Below are 15,219 nucleotides of genomic sequence, written 5' to 3' on the forward strand. Positions count from 1 at the left end.
TGAAAGTACAAAGTGATGATGTTTCGTCCTCAGAATGTTATCAAGAATATAATAAGTAATATTTCAATAAAATAATATATGTATAATTTAGAATAATATTTTTATAAAATAATAATAAGGCTTTAAAAAAAAGAGTGAAATAACATTTATGTAAATGTATATTTATTTATCATGTTAAAAGATTGATATATATATATATATATATATATATATATATATATATATATGTAAATATTATAATAATGTTCTGTGTGTTTTATTTTATTAGACAATGATAGAAAAGTTTTCCTTAGCACAATAAATCCATTAAATAAAGAAAGTAAAAACGTCATAGACATTTATGATAATTATGAAGTATTAAAAAACATGAAGGAAAAAAATACTTTGAAAAGCTCATTAAAGAAATTTAGAGAAATTGTAAAAAAGGAAACAAAAAGAAAAGGATATAATTTTTATTCAGGATGGCCACCAGTAAATAGGATAAAAGTTACGGACGACGAAAAGGTAGCAACATAATATATATATATAAATACTGAATTCATAATATTATATGATATTTATTTATATATACATATCTCTAAATTTTTTTATGTTATACATATTTAGTATATATAATTATATAAAAAAAATTTTCTAATAATATATATAATTATTATATCATATACATATATATATATATATTTTTTATTTTTTTATATAATTACAAAATAATGTTTAAAAAAATATATAGCTAGGATTATTTGGACGCAAAATGTTTATATACAATAGAATTAAAGGAGTTAGAGAAACAGAAACGAATTTGTTCATATGTTGTAAAAATAAAAATATAATTTGTTTTAATAAAAACGAATTTATATCATTGCTAAAAAATATGGAAGTTATTAAGCATCAATTGGAAGAATTCAGAAAGAAATTATAATAATTAAAAAAAAAAGAAAAGAAAAAAAGAGCGAGAGAAAAAAATGAAAGTTTATACTTAAAAATATATATATATAAATATATATATATATATATATATATATTTATAACTTTGTTAACACTATTTATTTATTTATTTATTATTTTTTTTTTTTATGTGTATTAATTATTCTCCTTAGAAGAATTTCATCTATTACATGAATACAAATATATAATATTATATATATGATTTATTTTATAAAAGAATTTTTTTTTTGGTGAAATAACTTTGTACTAAAATATATTAATATAAAATATACATATATATATTATATATATATGGAAACATAAAATATATAATGATCAAAATTATATATTATTTATTTTGAACTTGTCATTTTCATTTTTATATTATTTTTTTCTTTTTAAATTATATTTGTTTATTTATATATATATATTTTTTTTTTTTTTTTTTTTGTCCCACGAAAAAATTCTTTTGAAAATATTTTTATAAATATAAAACTAAATTATCTTAAGGAACATAAGAACCCCTTATTATAAAATATTTAAAAGAAATGTATTGAAAATGTTTGGAATGAAACATATGATTAAATTAATGAGAATGAATAATATCTTAAAATTGAAAAAAGTGAAAAATATCATAAAAATGAAAAATTTGAAAAATATAAAATATATGTTTAGAAGAAAAAATATGGCAAAAGTTAAAACTATGTTAAATATCATATTAAAAGGTTTGAAATCGAATAGAAGATAATAATATTTATGTAATTATTCTTTTTTTTTTTTTTTTTTTTTTTTTTCTCCAAAATTTAAGGAAACTTATGCATAATTTATACAAAAAAAGTATATATATATTATATTATAAATTAAATTGATCGTTGTGTTTGTCACATTAGGATTATCATTCACCTATTTTTATTGTAAATATATATATATATATATATATTTTATATTTTATAATATTTATTTTACGTATTTCATTGCAAAAAGGATAAGAGTACATATGTGCATACATATATATATATATGTAATGCCTATGATGGATATTCATTAAAGACTTAAAACATAACAAAATATAATTAAAAATAAATGTGAAATATATTATATCTACACACATATATATAATATGCCATAAGATGAAGGAATACACAGCCAATAAATCTGTTCCTACTACTATACAAAATAAAAAAAAAAGTATCGTGGAAGAAATAAATAAAAATTCACATACACAAGATTCAAAAAATAATCAAGATAATTATGAAATTTGTTTAAGCGATGTTTCTGTTTCTACAATTACTAATAGTTCAGGAATTGATTCAGATTTGTATGAAGAAGTTATAAAGAAAATTAAAAAAGAAAAAAAAAGGAAAAAGAAAGAAAACAAAAGGGACATATATAAGGAAAAAGAAAAGTATGAGAAGAAAGAAAATAATAGTTATGAAGAAAATAAGATTGATCGAGGAAATGATAGTGATAGGAAAAATAATAGTGATATAGAAAATAATAGCGATAGTGAAGATATAAATGATAAAGAAAAAGATAGAAAAAAAAAAAAACACACAGACATTGATACAAAAAAGAGAAACAAAGAATCACACCATCATGTTAGAAAAAATAGAGAAAGGAAGAAATCCACAAGAAAAAAAAGAAAATATACATCCTCATCAAGTTCAGAAAGTTATGAAAGGAGAAAAGATAAAAGAAACAAAAAAGAAAAATATAGAAACTCCGAAGGTAGTTATAAAAGGTTAGTTATATTATAAATATAATATATATAAATATGAAAATACAATAAAAAAAAAAAATTATTGTATGTATAATATTATTATTTTATAGTATGGTTGATGAGAATATACCAAAGGATCCTTTTAATCCTTTATTATTAGCCTATGAAAAGAAAGAAAAGAAAACATACAGGTATACAATAATATAAGAAAAAATATTAAAGAATGAAAATTAAGAACACAATAAGTAAATAAATCTACATTTATATATATATATATATATATATATATATATAGTAGTATTTTTTTTTTTTTTTTTTTTTTTTTTTTTTTGTTATTATAGAAAAAATGTTGAGCATAATGATTTAAATGATAGATGGAAACATGATAGGTAATTAGAAATGGAAAAAATATAATGGATATTTTATTTGAAATAAGAAATATGTAAATGTTTTATAAAAAAAAAAAAAAAAAATATATTATTTTGTGTATAAAAAATATATGTATATGCCTTATATTTAACAGATACGAAAACACATCAGAGGATGAAGATAATATTGAGCAAACTTTTGAAAATTCAAAAACGTTTTATGATCCACATGAAATGCCGAAAATTTTGTGGAAATCAAAAGCAGGAGTAAATAATATATATATATATATATGTATACATTTAATTATATAATATATTTTTTTCATTTTATAAGATATTCCTTATTTTTATTTTATTTTATTATTTTTTTTTTTAGGGAGTTTGTGTTCCACAAATAAGCGATGACACAAAATAAAAAATAAAAAAAGACAAAAGGAGAAATAATTTTCTAACCCTTTTAATTCATTAAAAAAAAATAATCTCTTTTTTTATTTTCATGTAAGTTTTTTATTTGTTATATTTTTCAACCTTTATAAGATTTTTAATTTTTCCAATGCATTGTGCATATATTTACATATGTGAAAATTTTGTATGGTATAAAATCTAAAAAAAGGATCTAGAAAATTGTATATATTATTATGTTTATGTATTTGTATATTTTTACACACATTAATATATATATATATATATATACATACTAATATATATGCTATATATATATATTTTTTTATATTTTCAATTTTTTTTTTTATTTTTTAATATAAAAACTTTCTTTTTTGTGATTCAAGTCTTAATCTATTCTTCTTTTACAAAAAGATATGTAATGAACCATATTGTATTTATTTTATCATATGAAACATAATTATGAATAAAAAAATAATAAGCTTAGAAAATATAATACATGTCAAATATATATATATATATATATATATATATGTATAACATAATAGACGTTAAAATAAGGATATATAAAAATAATTAACTATATATATTATACATATATTTATATATTCGTATGTGTTATAATTGGTGTCCCTTTTAAATGGATAAGTTATATGGAGATTATGATAAGGTTTATGAGAAATATAGAAACAATAACCTGTATAGAAGAAAGAATGAAAAAGAGGAATTTAATAAAGTAGATAAAAAAAATAAAATGGAGATGAAAAAAGAAAAGGATAATAATAAAAAAGATAAAAAAATCAATAAGAAAATGAAAAAAGAAAACGGTGACATTAGTGATATTTCTCAAAATGTATATACTGATATATCATATGATTATATTGATGCTATTAAAAAAAATAAAAAGGGAAGGAAAAAAAAAGATAATTTAAGGGATTTATCATTTAATGAATATAAAATAAGAAAAAAACTAAGTATTGAAATAAATAAAAAAATATATAGTGATAGTGAAAATGTACATGTACATCATAATACATTTGTAAATAAAAATCAAGGAATAAATGAAAATAATTATATTTCAACAAAAAAGAAAAAATTAAAATATGATGATCAAAAAGTAAAGAAAATGTTAAATAAAAAAGACAGAACAAAATTTGTTTTAAATTTCTTTTTTGTACTATATTATATATTCTTCTTTTTTCATTATATAATTGATCTTCAATTGAATAATATATATAATATAGTATTAAATACTTTTACGATTGTTATTATCACATCTCTTTTATTATATATATTTTTTCTTAAAGCAAGAAATAAGAAATTGAAAAAAATTATTCTTTATATCAATGCATATATCAATTTAATTTATTGCTTTAATATATATAATACTTTATTTTATTGGTTACATATCTATTTAAATTTTACATTAAGTAAAAGAATATACTTAAAATATAAAACTCTCTATAAAAATATTTCCTTTGTATTTTCATATTTTAGTTTTGATGAAATTTTCTTCTTTCTTATAATATTTTACGGTTTCTTCTCATTTACATCTACTATATTAACAATTACTTTATTTTATTATATATACAACTTTATAAATTATAATTTTTGATAAAACTTTTATATATATATAAATATATATATATATATTGTTCCTTATGGACAAGAAAAAAAACAAAAAAATAAAATAAAATAAAACAACTTGAATTAAAATATTTTTAATTTGTTTTTTTCTTTTTTAATAAAGTGTAAAATGAATAAAATTATAAATATATCAAAAATATGATTCATATAAAAATAAATTAAAATAAAATAAAATTGGTTCATAATATTATATAATAAAAGGGTGTTTATAAATATATATATATATATATATATATATATATATATATATATATATATATATATGAGGGATTATTATACATTATAAGAAAAATTAAAAAAATATTTTATACATTTTCATTTTTTTTGTTCTTGTGTGTATGTTTGTGTATATGATCAAGGTTAATTAAAATATATATATATATATATATATATATTTATACATTACATAAAAAAAAAATAATATAATAATTATTTAATGTATTATAAGAAAGAATTATAAAATATAAAAATGATAATATTACAAAAGAAAAGTAGATTTTTATAAAAATACATATTTACAAAAAAAGAAAAAATATACATATTGTCAATCAAATTAAATTAAACAGAACGATATTCTTCATCATTGGTTACATCAAAATCTTTAACAATATTATCTACATTTTTCTTGTCATATTTATCTGCCTTGTCTTTATCCTTACTTCTATATTTTTTACTTGAACTCTTTCTTTTTTTCTTTTTATATTTCTCATAATATTCTATATAACCAGATTTTATGTTTTTTATTTTGGGTACACTACATGGATACTGATACAATAATATTAATAAAAGATAAATATATATATATATATATATATATATATATATATATATATATATAATATAATATAATATAATATAATATAATATATATTAAATATAAATGTGTAATATATATTTTACCTTTGAACTTAACACATTCTGTGTAAAAAAAACATTTTTAACCATATATTCTAATGTACTCTCTAAAGAAATAAAAACATAAATACACAAAAAAATATAATTATTTATTTATATTAAATAATATAATTTATTTTTCCGTCTATATATACAACAAGGTTATATTCTTTTTAATAGACATACCACTATCAACATTATAATAATTTAATATAATATCATCTATTCTTTTTAAGGTATTTTTTTTCTTCTCTATTTTTTGTATGAGTTTTTTAGCTTCTTCGTTCTATAACATAATAGTGAAAAAATATATATATATATATATATATATATATATATATTAAAGTGTATATTTATTTGTTAATATTATTTCTTTTTTTTATGGATACATTAAAATCTTGGTAAGCCATTAACATCATGACATCATCTATTTCGTTAATTAGAGAGGGCTACAAAAAAATAAAATAAGAAACATTTAAATAGCAATTATTTAAATATAATATCTATAATAATTTAAAAAGAAATAATTATCAATGATATGTTATTAAACAATTTTATTTTGAAAGCGATATTAATATTAATTTTTATAAGGTCGTGTATATAATTATATTATATTTTATAAACCAAATTACCTTTTCTTTTACATAAGAGGCTAATTCTTGTTGTGAATATATTATTGCTTCGTTAATGTTATTCTACAAACAAATAAAATAAAAAAAAAAAATACATATATAAATTTATGTATATTTTTATGTTTTCCTTATTCTTATATCTACTTACATTTAAAATCAATTTTAATAATTGTTGTTTCTTGAGGAAAAAAACTAAATCCTTATGTTTTTTTAAAATCTGATTATAAAGGAAGAATAAAATAATAACATAAAAAAAAATATATATATATATATTTATATATTTTTTATGAATCAAATACATAAGGTAATATTATAATATATAAAAAAGAAGTAATTTTAAATATATAAATTATATCTATGTACTTACTTCTTTGTCTAGATTATTGATATGCTCTATGGCTTCTTCTATTTTGTTGTTCATAATTTCATTTTGTATAAGATAACGAATTTTTACGGTATTAATTGGCATATCAGCTACCAAAATAAAATAATAATAACATTAATATAAATATGAAAATATATATATATATATATATATATATTTATGTGACATTATTTTATGATAATATATAATAAATATAATATAAAAAATAATCAGATCAAGGATGACATCCTATAATTTTCATCATTCTACATTTATAGTAGTATGAAATTTAAATGTGCGCCCATATATTTTATCATCATTTTATTTTATATATTATATATATAATCATATCATATAATTATTATTAATATATTATAATATTTTGTTTTATTATTAAATCATTATATACGTTTAACATTGGATTCCTTTTGAAATTCCTTAGCCACATCATACATTCTATGAACACAAAAGTAGTTCATTAAAACTTCGTTAATATCATTTTCGTTTATTTTTGTATTTTCAAACTCTTTTAACCAATTTTTCCTTAAAAAAAATAAAATAAAATAAAATAATAGGATCATATCAACATGTTTATAAAATATAAATACACACACACGCACACATATACATATATATATACATATTCACAACATAAAATGTATATGAATTTTGGTTTATATAATTTCATAATGTCATACGGGTTCAAATATATTTGACAGTTCTCATCTATATTATCCTCAATCATTTGTTAAAAGGGAAAAAAAAATTTAAATAAGGAATTATATAAAACACACACACATATATATATATAATATATTGTACAGAAATAATAATTTTTTTGACTACATATGTATAAACAACCCAAAAAATGTTATTAAATATATATAAGTCTTTTCTATTAGCAAATACTTAGAGGGAGGGAAAAAAAGAATACAAAAAAAAAAAAAATGAAATAAGTACTAAAAAAAAACTTTCTTAAAAATCATATAAAATATATATATATATTTATTTGTTCATATGAATATATATATTCACACATACCATTTAATAATATACATAAGTATATATATATATATATTTATATATGAATTACAAAAAATGATGAATAAAAATAAGAATAAGCAAAGATAATTACACACAAATTTATAAAAAATTATAAATATATTTATACACTGAAATTTTTACATTAAAACAAAAAAAAAAAAAAAAAAAAAAAAAAAAAAAAAAAGAAAATGAGCTTAATTCTTAAAACATCATCATATGAAAATATAATAAAGTAAAACATAATTTAAAAATATTATATAAAGTCGAAATAAAACACAAATATATGTTATATTAAAAAATATGGTATATATTTCAATTATTTTATATATACTTAAATATTACATGTAAATAAAATATATATATATATATTTAAAAAAATAAATAATAGTAGGAAAAAAAAATAAGAATTAATATCATAAAATGTAAAGGAATAAAACAAATGAATTCTTAATATTTCATAAACACGTATTATAAATGACTTATCAATTTTGTAATTTTTAAAAAAAAAGAAAAAAAAATTAAATTAATATGATAGATAATGTAACGGGAACCAATATCACAATATCTACTTCCCAGAATTGCTATTTCTTTTTTTTTAATGAAAACATTAACATATAAAAAGGAATAATTAAAACATGTAAAATGTGGCATCGAGGTATAAACATATATGTGTTATATGGAACTTATATATATATATATATATATGTACTCATAATTATTTCATATCCTTACCTTATTCATTATAGTAATATTAAATATCTGAACATTTGCAGGAGTGTTAAGCTTATTGTGTAATTCATGTAGATATGTAATACATAAATGGCATGTTCCCTTGCTAGGTACACATATAAAGGACCTATATTAAATGAAAAAATATTCTGAATATAAGGGTATATTAATATTAATATTTATGTATATGTGTATATATATTTATAATATATTTATTTTTAATATTTGTTAGGTGTTGATTGTAATGCCAACCCAAGACATAAACAAGTTTTATCAAATCCATCACCCAGATCAAGAGGGATACCAAAATATTTAGAAAAATATATTTTTTATAAGCAAGCTCCTAGAAATCCTAGATATAAATCTCAATTCATTACTATGTACACAGCAGGTAAATGAAAAAAGAAAATAATAATACCTTATTAATCAAATTAAAAACAGACAAAAAAAAAAAAATAAAATAATAAAATAAAATAAAATAAAATAAAAGAAAATGAATAAATACTGTCTATATCTATATATATATATATATATATATATATATATAATTACAACTTTAACGTATTAATCATATATAAGAAAATTTTTCTTTTCAACATTTTTTTTTCTTTTTCCTTTTTATATTTTACCTAGGAAGGAAATATAGACAACAGATTAAAAAAACTGCTTAGATGTAAAAAAATTTATAAAAATTATATTAATATATTTACCTTAATAAAGAATATTTTATTAAATTTGTTATATTTTTTATACTATTCTGTTTTTCGTTGTATATATATATATATATATATATATATTTTTTAATTATATAATATTAACACAAAGAAAAAATAAAATAAAAGTTATTTTGGACTACATAAATAATTATAAAAGTGTATTGATTTTTTATTTATATATATATATAAAAAAAAAAAAAAAAAAAAAAAAAAAAAGAAAAATTCAAAGTCATAAACGAAAAAAGAAAAATCAAAAATGATAAACGAAAAATGAAGAATGAAAAAAATTATGTTATAATAATATAAGGTATAAATTATAATAGTATATATTATCTTTTATATATTGAAAAATATATTTTTAAATAATATATATATATATTATAAATATATATTAATTTTATCAGACTATGTATATATTTTTGCTTAGTCTTATACATATAAATTTCTATTGAAAAAATTAAATTTGAATTTCTTAATTTTTTTTTTTTTTTTCATTTAATTATATAAATGAACAAAAAAGAAAAAAAAATTACCAAATATTTTGTTATTTATAATTGCTATATTAAAGCAATAATTTAATATAAATTTGGTTTATATTTAAAGAGACATATATAAAATATAAATAACTATACTTCAATTAAAAAATAGTTGGTTTCTTTTTTCTTGGTTTCTTTTTTTTATTTTCTGGTTTACGTTTATTATTTATTTCATTTTCATCATCATCATCGTCATCATCATCGTCATCATCATCATCATCTTCATCATCATCTTCATCATCATCATCATCATCATTATCATCATTATCATTGTTTGTTGAATCTATGGATTCATCATCATCGTCGTCGTCGTCATCGTCATCATCACCTCCATTAAAGTTATAATTATTGAAAAAATCGAAATTTCCATTATTATTGTTATTATTATTTATATTACCATCATCAGCTTTAGGCTCAGGAGCTGTTTGCTTTTCTAATATTGTAGGAGAAGATTCGTTCATGTGTTCATCTTCATGTTCTCCTTCTGGTTGATCAGTAAATTGACAGAAACATTTATTCTCATTCTTTAAATATCCAATAAGGTGAAAAAGGATAACGAAAATGAAGAATAATTTTTTTGGAACCATCTTGTAAATATATTTATGAATAAATATATATATTATATCAACAAAATAGGTTCAATATATATATATATATATATATATACATATATTTGTTTTTTCAAACTCTTAAAATATTTACAAATTCTTATTTTAATATATATATTTTTACAATATAATAAATTATGTATACAAAAATCCAACGTTCTTTGTTATTATTGTAGTGTAATACATATAAATAAAATAATATTTTTTATTTATTCTTCTTACAAATAAACATAAAAATGTATATATATTAAAAATGAGTTATATATATAATAATATATTATTATATATATTATAAATCCATCTTTTTTTTTTCTTCTGGATTCATTAATACTATATTATTATATAATTATTATATAAATATATAATTATATATTATATATTTAAATTTTCATATATATAATACTTTAATATATTTTTAACATATATATATATATATATGAATTATTAATATAATTTATTGGGCTTTTTTTTTTTTTTTAAATATATATATATATATATATATAATGTTACATATCAATATATTGAGATATTAAATGAAATATAAAAAAAAAAGGATCCTCCATATTTTAAATAATTATTTTTATATATACTAATTTTTTTAATATAAATATCTTATAATCCCATGTTAAAATAATTTTTCAATATATATAAATATATATTAATATATAATAATATGTACCTTTATAAAATTATAATTTAATATATATAAATGAGAAAAGTATATATATTATTTTAATTTTTTTTAATTTTTTTATAAAAATATAAAATAATCATATATTTTATTTAACATTTAAATAAATACTTATTTGGATTTATTTTATTTATTTTTTTTTTTTCTTCCTTCATTGATCTTTATTATTTAAAGGTATGAAAAAAGAAAAACCTTTTTTTTTTTTAAAAACGTGCATGTATATATTATGCATGACCCTGAAAAATGTTTTGAATAGAATACATGTTATTTATATATATATATATATAAAAAAAAAAAAAAAAAAAAAAAAAAAAAAAAAAAAAAAAATATTATATATATATAAAATGTATATGTTTATATTTTATAATATTATTATATATATATATATATATATATATATTATTATATATAATATAAATTATATATATAATGTTATATAAAAAATTTGTATATCAAAATAATATTTATTATATATATTTTGTTTCATATATGTATAATATAATAATATATTTATAAATTTTTATATCTGAATATCTCTAATTATATATTAATATTTACAACAATATATATATATTTTTAGCTTTCTATTCTTTTATATAATATATATATATAATAAGTTTTTTATAAGGATAAAGAAACCATAATGTGATAAAAGTGGGAAATAATAATGTAATTTGTAAAAAAAAAAAAAAAAAAATTTAAATATATAATGTAAGGTAAATATTCTATATATATAATTTTTTTTAAATTTTGAATGGTGTATTATTTTTTTAAATCTTTTTATTATAAATGAAAAAAAAAAAAAAATTCAAATACTTATAAATGCACATAAATATATATATATATATATATATATATATATTATTATATTTTATATTAATAATATAATATTTAAACACAAAATATATAAGAAAAGTTAATTATATTAAATATATAATTTAAACACATAATAAATATAAATATAATAAATATATATATATTTATAAATTTTTCCTTTGTGGCCTGTTTTTTTTTTTTTTCAAGTTCATAATTTTTGCGTCACAAGAAAATATAACTACTTTATAGGAAATTTTTGTGTTATACATTTATATAATTAAAAACATATATATTTTATAAGTTAATATATTTTTTTTATATAACAATAAAAAAGGATCAATATATATGTGTGATAGGAATAAAATTATAGTTTTATTTAAAAAAAGAAGAGTAATAATATAAAGACTTATATATATATATATATAAATATATATATGTGTATATATATATATTTTTTTTTTTTTTCATCAATTATTATGTTGAATTAAAAATAAATAATTATATGAAAACTCTTACTTTGTAATATATAAAAATATACATATATTTTTTTCTATAAGAAAGCCCTTATTTCATCATAACGTATAAAGAAATGAGAAATATATATGTATATTATATTTGTGTATAATAATATTTATTGGTCATAACCTTTTAATATTTATTTTTTTGAAGGAAAAAAATATAAACAAATAAATTTAATATGTCAAATGTGTGTATAGAAAAATGTTCCTTATTCAAAAATAAAGCTATTAATACGTCTTCAATATAAAATAAAAAAAAAAATATATTATATATATATATATTGACAGAGTTACATTAGTTTCATTATTGATAAAAATAATTGAACATATCTAACATATATAAAAGATTATAATAGAAACTTATCAAATTACTATTCTTATTTTCCTCTTTTTAAAATTGAAAAAAAAAGAAAAGATATTATTATCATTTATCTTATATATATATATATGTGATAATTTATTTATATTCAACTCATTGTAATTAGGGATGTTCATAAATGGATTTTAATAATGAAAAAGTATAAATAATAAAAAACTTTTAATCAAAATATTTGTTGATATATAATGTTTTTATGTTTCCTCATTTCATGAACATCTTTTATTTTTTAGTTTTTTTTTTTTCTTCTTGTATTTATATATACATATCCTTTTTATGATATAATAGAAATGTATGGTTATAATATTTAACACATATACATATATATAATATAAGGGATATATAGAAATACAATTAAAATATATAACATGTTAAAATAACATATAAAATAATATTATTTTATTATAATTATTCCTTTTTGATTTTTTCTTTTTTTTTTTTTTTTTTTTATTTCTAAATTCTATTTTTTTTTTTTGCAACATCATGATGAAATGATGAAAAGAGTTTTTTAAAAAAAAAATTAAAATTTATGCTTTTAAAAAAATTATAATTATATGAACTTTACAATATAATAATGGTTATGTATATTATTAATTTTCCCCTTATAAAAAAAAAAAAAAAATTCACAATATTGTATAAATATTAAAATATATATAATAGTATTATATATATATATATATATATATATATATATATATATTCCGAAATAAAAGAAAAAAATAATTATAGGTATAAAATAAAATTAAAAAGCGCATTTTCTTAAGAAATAAATAAGGGAACTCTATATACATATAATATATATATTATATATATATATATTTTATATTTTTTTCTTTTCATTTTTTATTATAATATTTAAATTATATGTATATTTAAACACTTTTTCTTTTCCGAATTATCCTTTAATATTCTCTGATCAATTTGTATAAATATTTTCTTTTCTTTTCTTTAATTTTTATATAATATATATAACATATATGCTTATTTATTTTCATCTTCCAAATAATATAAAAAGAGATCAGTTATAAAAAAAAAAAAGATGGATAAGGATATAGTTGTAAATGAAAAGTTTGATTTTCTTATGTTAAATATTGCTAAAGAATGTGGAGATATTAATAATTTGATGGAACATTTTTTTTCCTTTTTATTGAGGAAAACTGATTTCATAACAAATTCTAATAATATAGATGAATGTGAAAATGTTATATTAAAAACATTAAGAAAATATTATAAGAAAAAAGATGAATATTTAATGAAATTAAAAAACGAATACAAGAAAATGGATGAAGAAAAAAAAAAGCAATATGAAAAAAAAAAACAAGAAGAAAATGAACAAAATAATAAAGGGCAACAAAAAAATATAGATAATAATAAAAAAGATAAACATACAAAAACTATAGAAACTAATACATCAAATAGAAATTCATATAATCAATTAAATAAAATTATAAATAATAATAACCAACGTGTAATAGATCTTGATGAGGAAAATGATATGAATGAGAATGTAATGGAAATGATCAATCAAAATAAAAATAATTCAAATGATTCCTTAAATCATATAAACCAAAATAAACATGTAGACGATGAAAAAAAGGATCAAGATAATGATGATGACGACGCAGAACCACCTAAAGGAAATGGAGGAAAAACAGATAAATATGTATGGACACAAAGTCTAAATACATTAGATATGTATATAGATACAAAAGATAATATAAAAACGAAAGATATTAAAATTGATATAACTTATAAAAAATTATATGTCAAAGTAAAAAATCAAGTACTTATTGATGGAGAATTTTTTAAACAAATTAAACCAGAAGAATCTATATGGACATTAGAAGATAATAAAATTATACACATATTTATTGAAAAATTAAATGGTATGGAATGGTGGAATACCGTAATTAAAGGAGATGCTGAGATCGATGTAAAAAAAATCGTTCCAGAAAATTCTAGAATGGAAGATCTAGATGCAGAAACAAGATCTGTTGTAGAAAAAATGATTTATGATCAAAAACAGAAAGCAATGAATTTACCAACTTCAGATGAACAAAAAAAATATGAAATCTTTGAAAAATTCAAACAAATGCATCCAGAAATGGATTTTTCAAAGGCCAATATTAATTACGGTAATTCATCTTCATCAAATAATATGTTCTTTGGAAGATAAAAAAAAAAAAAAAAAAACGAAAAGAAAAAAATGAAAACAATATATTACCATATATATA

General features: G+C 16.5%; 7 protein-coding genes and 1 non-coding gene across 8 annotated transcripts; 5 read left to right on the forward strand and 3 right to left on the reverse strand.

Annotated features, from left to right (window-relative positions):
• Nucleotides 1–15: 15 nt before the first annotated feature.
• Nucleotides 16–919, forward strand: PADL01_1335200 (conserved Plasmodium protein, unknown function; the record flags this gene model as incomplete). The annotated part of the gene is made up of 3 exons (XM_028683906.1): nt 16–55; nt 269–504; nt 731–919. The coding sequence occupies 3 exons, from the start codon at nt 16–18 to the stop codon at nt 917–919; spliced, it is 465 nt and encodes a 154-aa protein (XP_028540037.1).
• Nucleotides 920–2,054: 1,135 nt separating this feature from the next.
• On the forward strand, nt 2,055–3,427 carry PADL01_1335300 (conserved Plasmodium protein, unknown function; the record flags this gene model as incomplete). Its single annotated transcript, XM_028683907.1, has 5 exons — nt 2,055–2,665; nt 2,755–2,835; nt 2,986–3,033; nt 3,168–3,279; nt 3,389–3,427. The coding sequence occupies 5 exons, from the start codon at nt 2,055–2,057 to the stop codon at nt 3,425–3,427; spliced, it is 891 nt and encodes a 296-aa protein (XP_028540038.1).
• Nucleotides 3,428–4,054: 627 nt separating this feature from the next.
• On the forward strand, nt 4,055–5,029 carry PADL01_1335400 (conserved Plasmodium membrane protein, unknown function; the record flags this gene model as incomplete). Its single annotated transcript, XM_028683908.1, has 1 exon — nt 4,055–5,029. One exon carries the CDS (start codon nt 4,055–4,057, stop codon nt 5,027–5,029), a length of 975 nt encoding a protein of 324 aa, XP_028540039.1.
• Nucleotides 5,030–5,619: 590 nt separating this feature from the next.
• On the reverse strand, nt 5,620–7,696 carry PADL01_1335600 (RanBPM and CLTH-like protein, putative; the record flags this gene model as incomplete). Its single annotated transcript, XM_028683909.1, has 9 exons — nt 5,620–5,826; nt 5,962–6,023; nt 6,142–6,241; nt 6,345–6,404; nt 6,588–6,650; nt 6,736–6,804; nt 6,955–7,061; nt 7,361–7,494; nt 7,650–7,696. The coding sequence occupies 9 exons, from the start codon at nt 7,694–7,696 to the stop codon at nt 5,620–5,622; spliced, it is 849 nt and encodes a 282-aa protein (XP_028540040.1).
• Nucleotides 7,177–7,276, reverse strand: PADL01_1335500. The gene has a single exon (XR_003699382.1). It is a non-coding gene; the product is annotated as a small nucleolar RNA snoR19 (non-coding RNA).
• Nucleotides 7,697–8,637: 941 nt separating the features above from the next.
• Nucleotides 8,638–9,395, forward strand: PADL01_1335700 (conserved Plasmodium protein, unknown function; the record flags this gene model as incomplete). The annotated part of the gene is made up of 4 exons (XM_028683910.1): nt 8,638–8,650; nt 8,769–8,834; nt 8,957–9,115; nt 9,358–9,395. The coding sequence occupies 4 exons, from the start codon at nt 8,638–8,640 to the stop codon at nt 9,393–9,395; spliced, it is 276 nt and encodes a 91-aa protein (XP_028540041.1).
• A 682-nt stretch (nt 9,396–10,077) lies between these two features.
• PADL01_1335800 (conserved Plasmodium protein, unknown function) lies at nt 10,078–10,563 on the reverse strand (the record flags this gene model as incomplete). Its single annotated transcript, XM_028683911.1, has 1 exon — nt 10,078–10,563. The coding sequence occupies one exon, from the start codon at nt 10,561–10,563 to the stop codon at nt 10,078–10,080; it is 486 nt and encodes a 161-aa protein (XP_028540042.1).
• A 3,461-nt stretch (nt 10,564–14,024) lies between these two features.
• Nucleotides 14,025–15,161, forward strand: PADL01_1335900 (nuclear movement protein, putative; the record flags this gene model as incomplete). The annotated part of the gene is made up of 1 exon (XM_028683912.1): nt 14,025–15,161. The coding sequence occupies one exon, from the start codon at nt 14,025–14,027 to the stop codon at nt 15,159–15,161; it is 1,137 nt and encodes a 378-aa protein (XP_028540043.1).
• Nucleotides 15,162–15,219: the final 58 nt, after the last annotated feature.

Source organism: Plasmodium sp. gorilla clade G2, assembly GCF_900097015.1.
Source record: "Plasmodium sp. gorilla clade G2 genome assembly, chromosome: 13".
NCBI classification, from domain to species: domain Eukaryota; phylum Apicomplexa; class Aconoidasida; order Haemosporida; family Plasmodiidae; genus Plasmodium; species Plasmodium adleri (nom. inval.).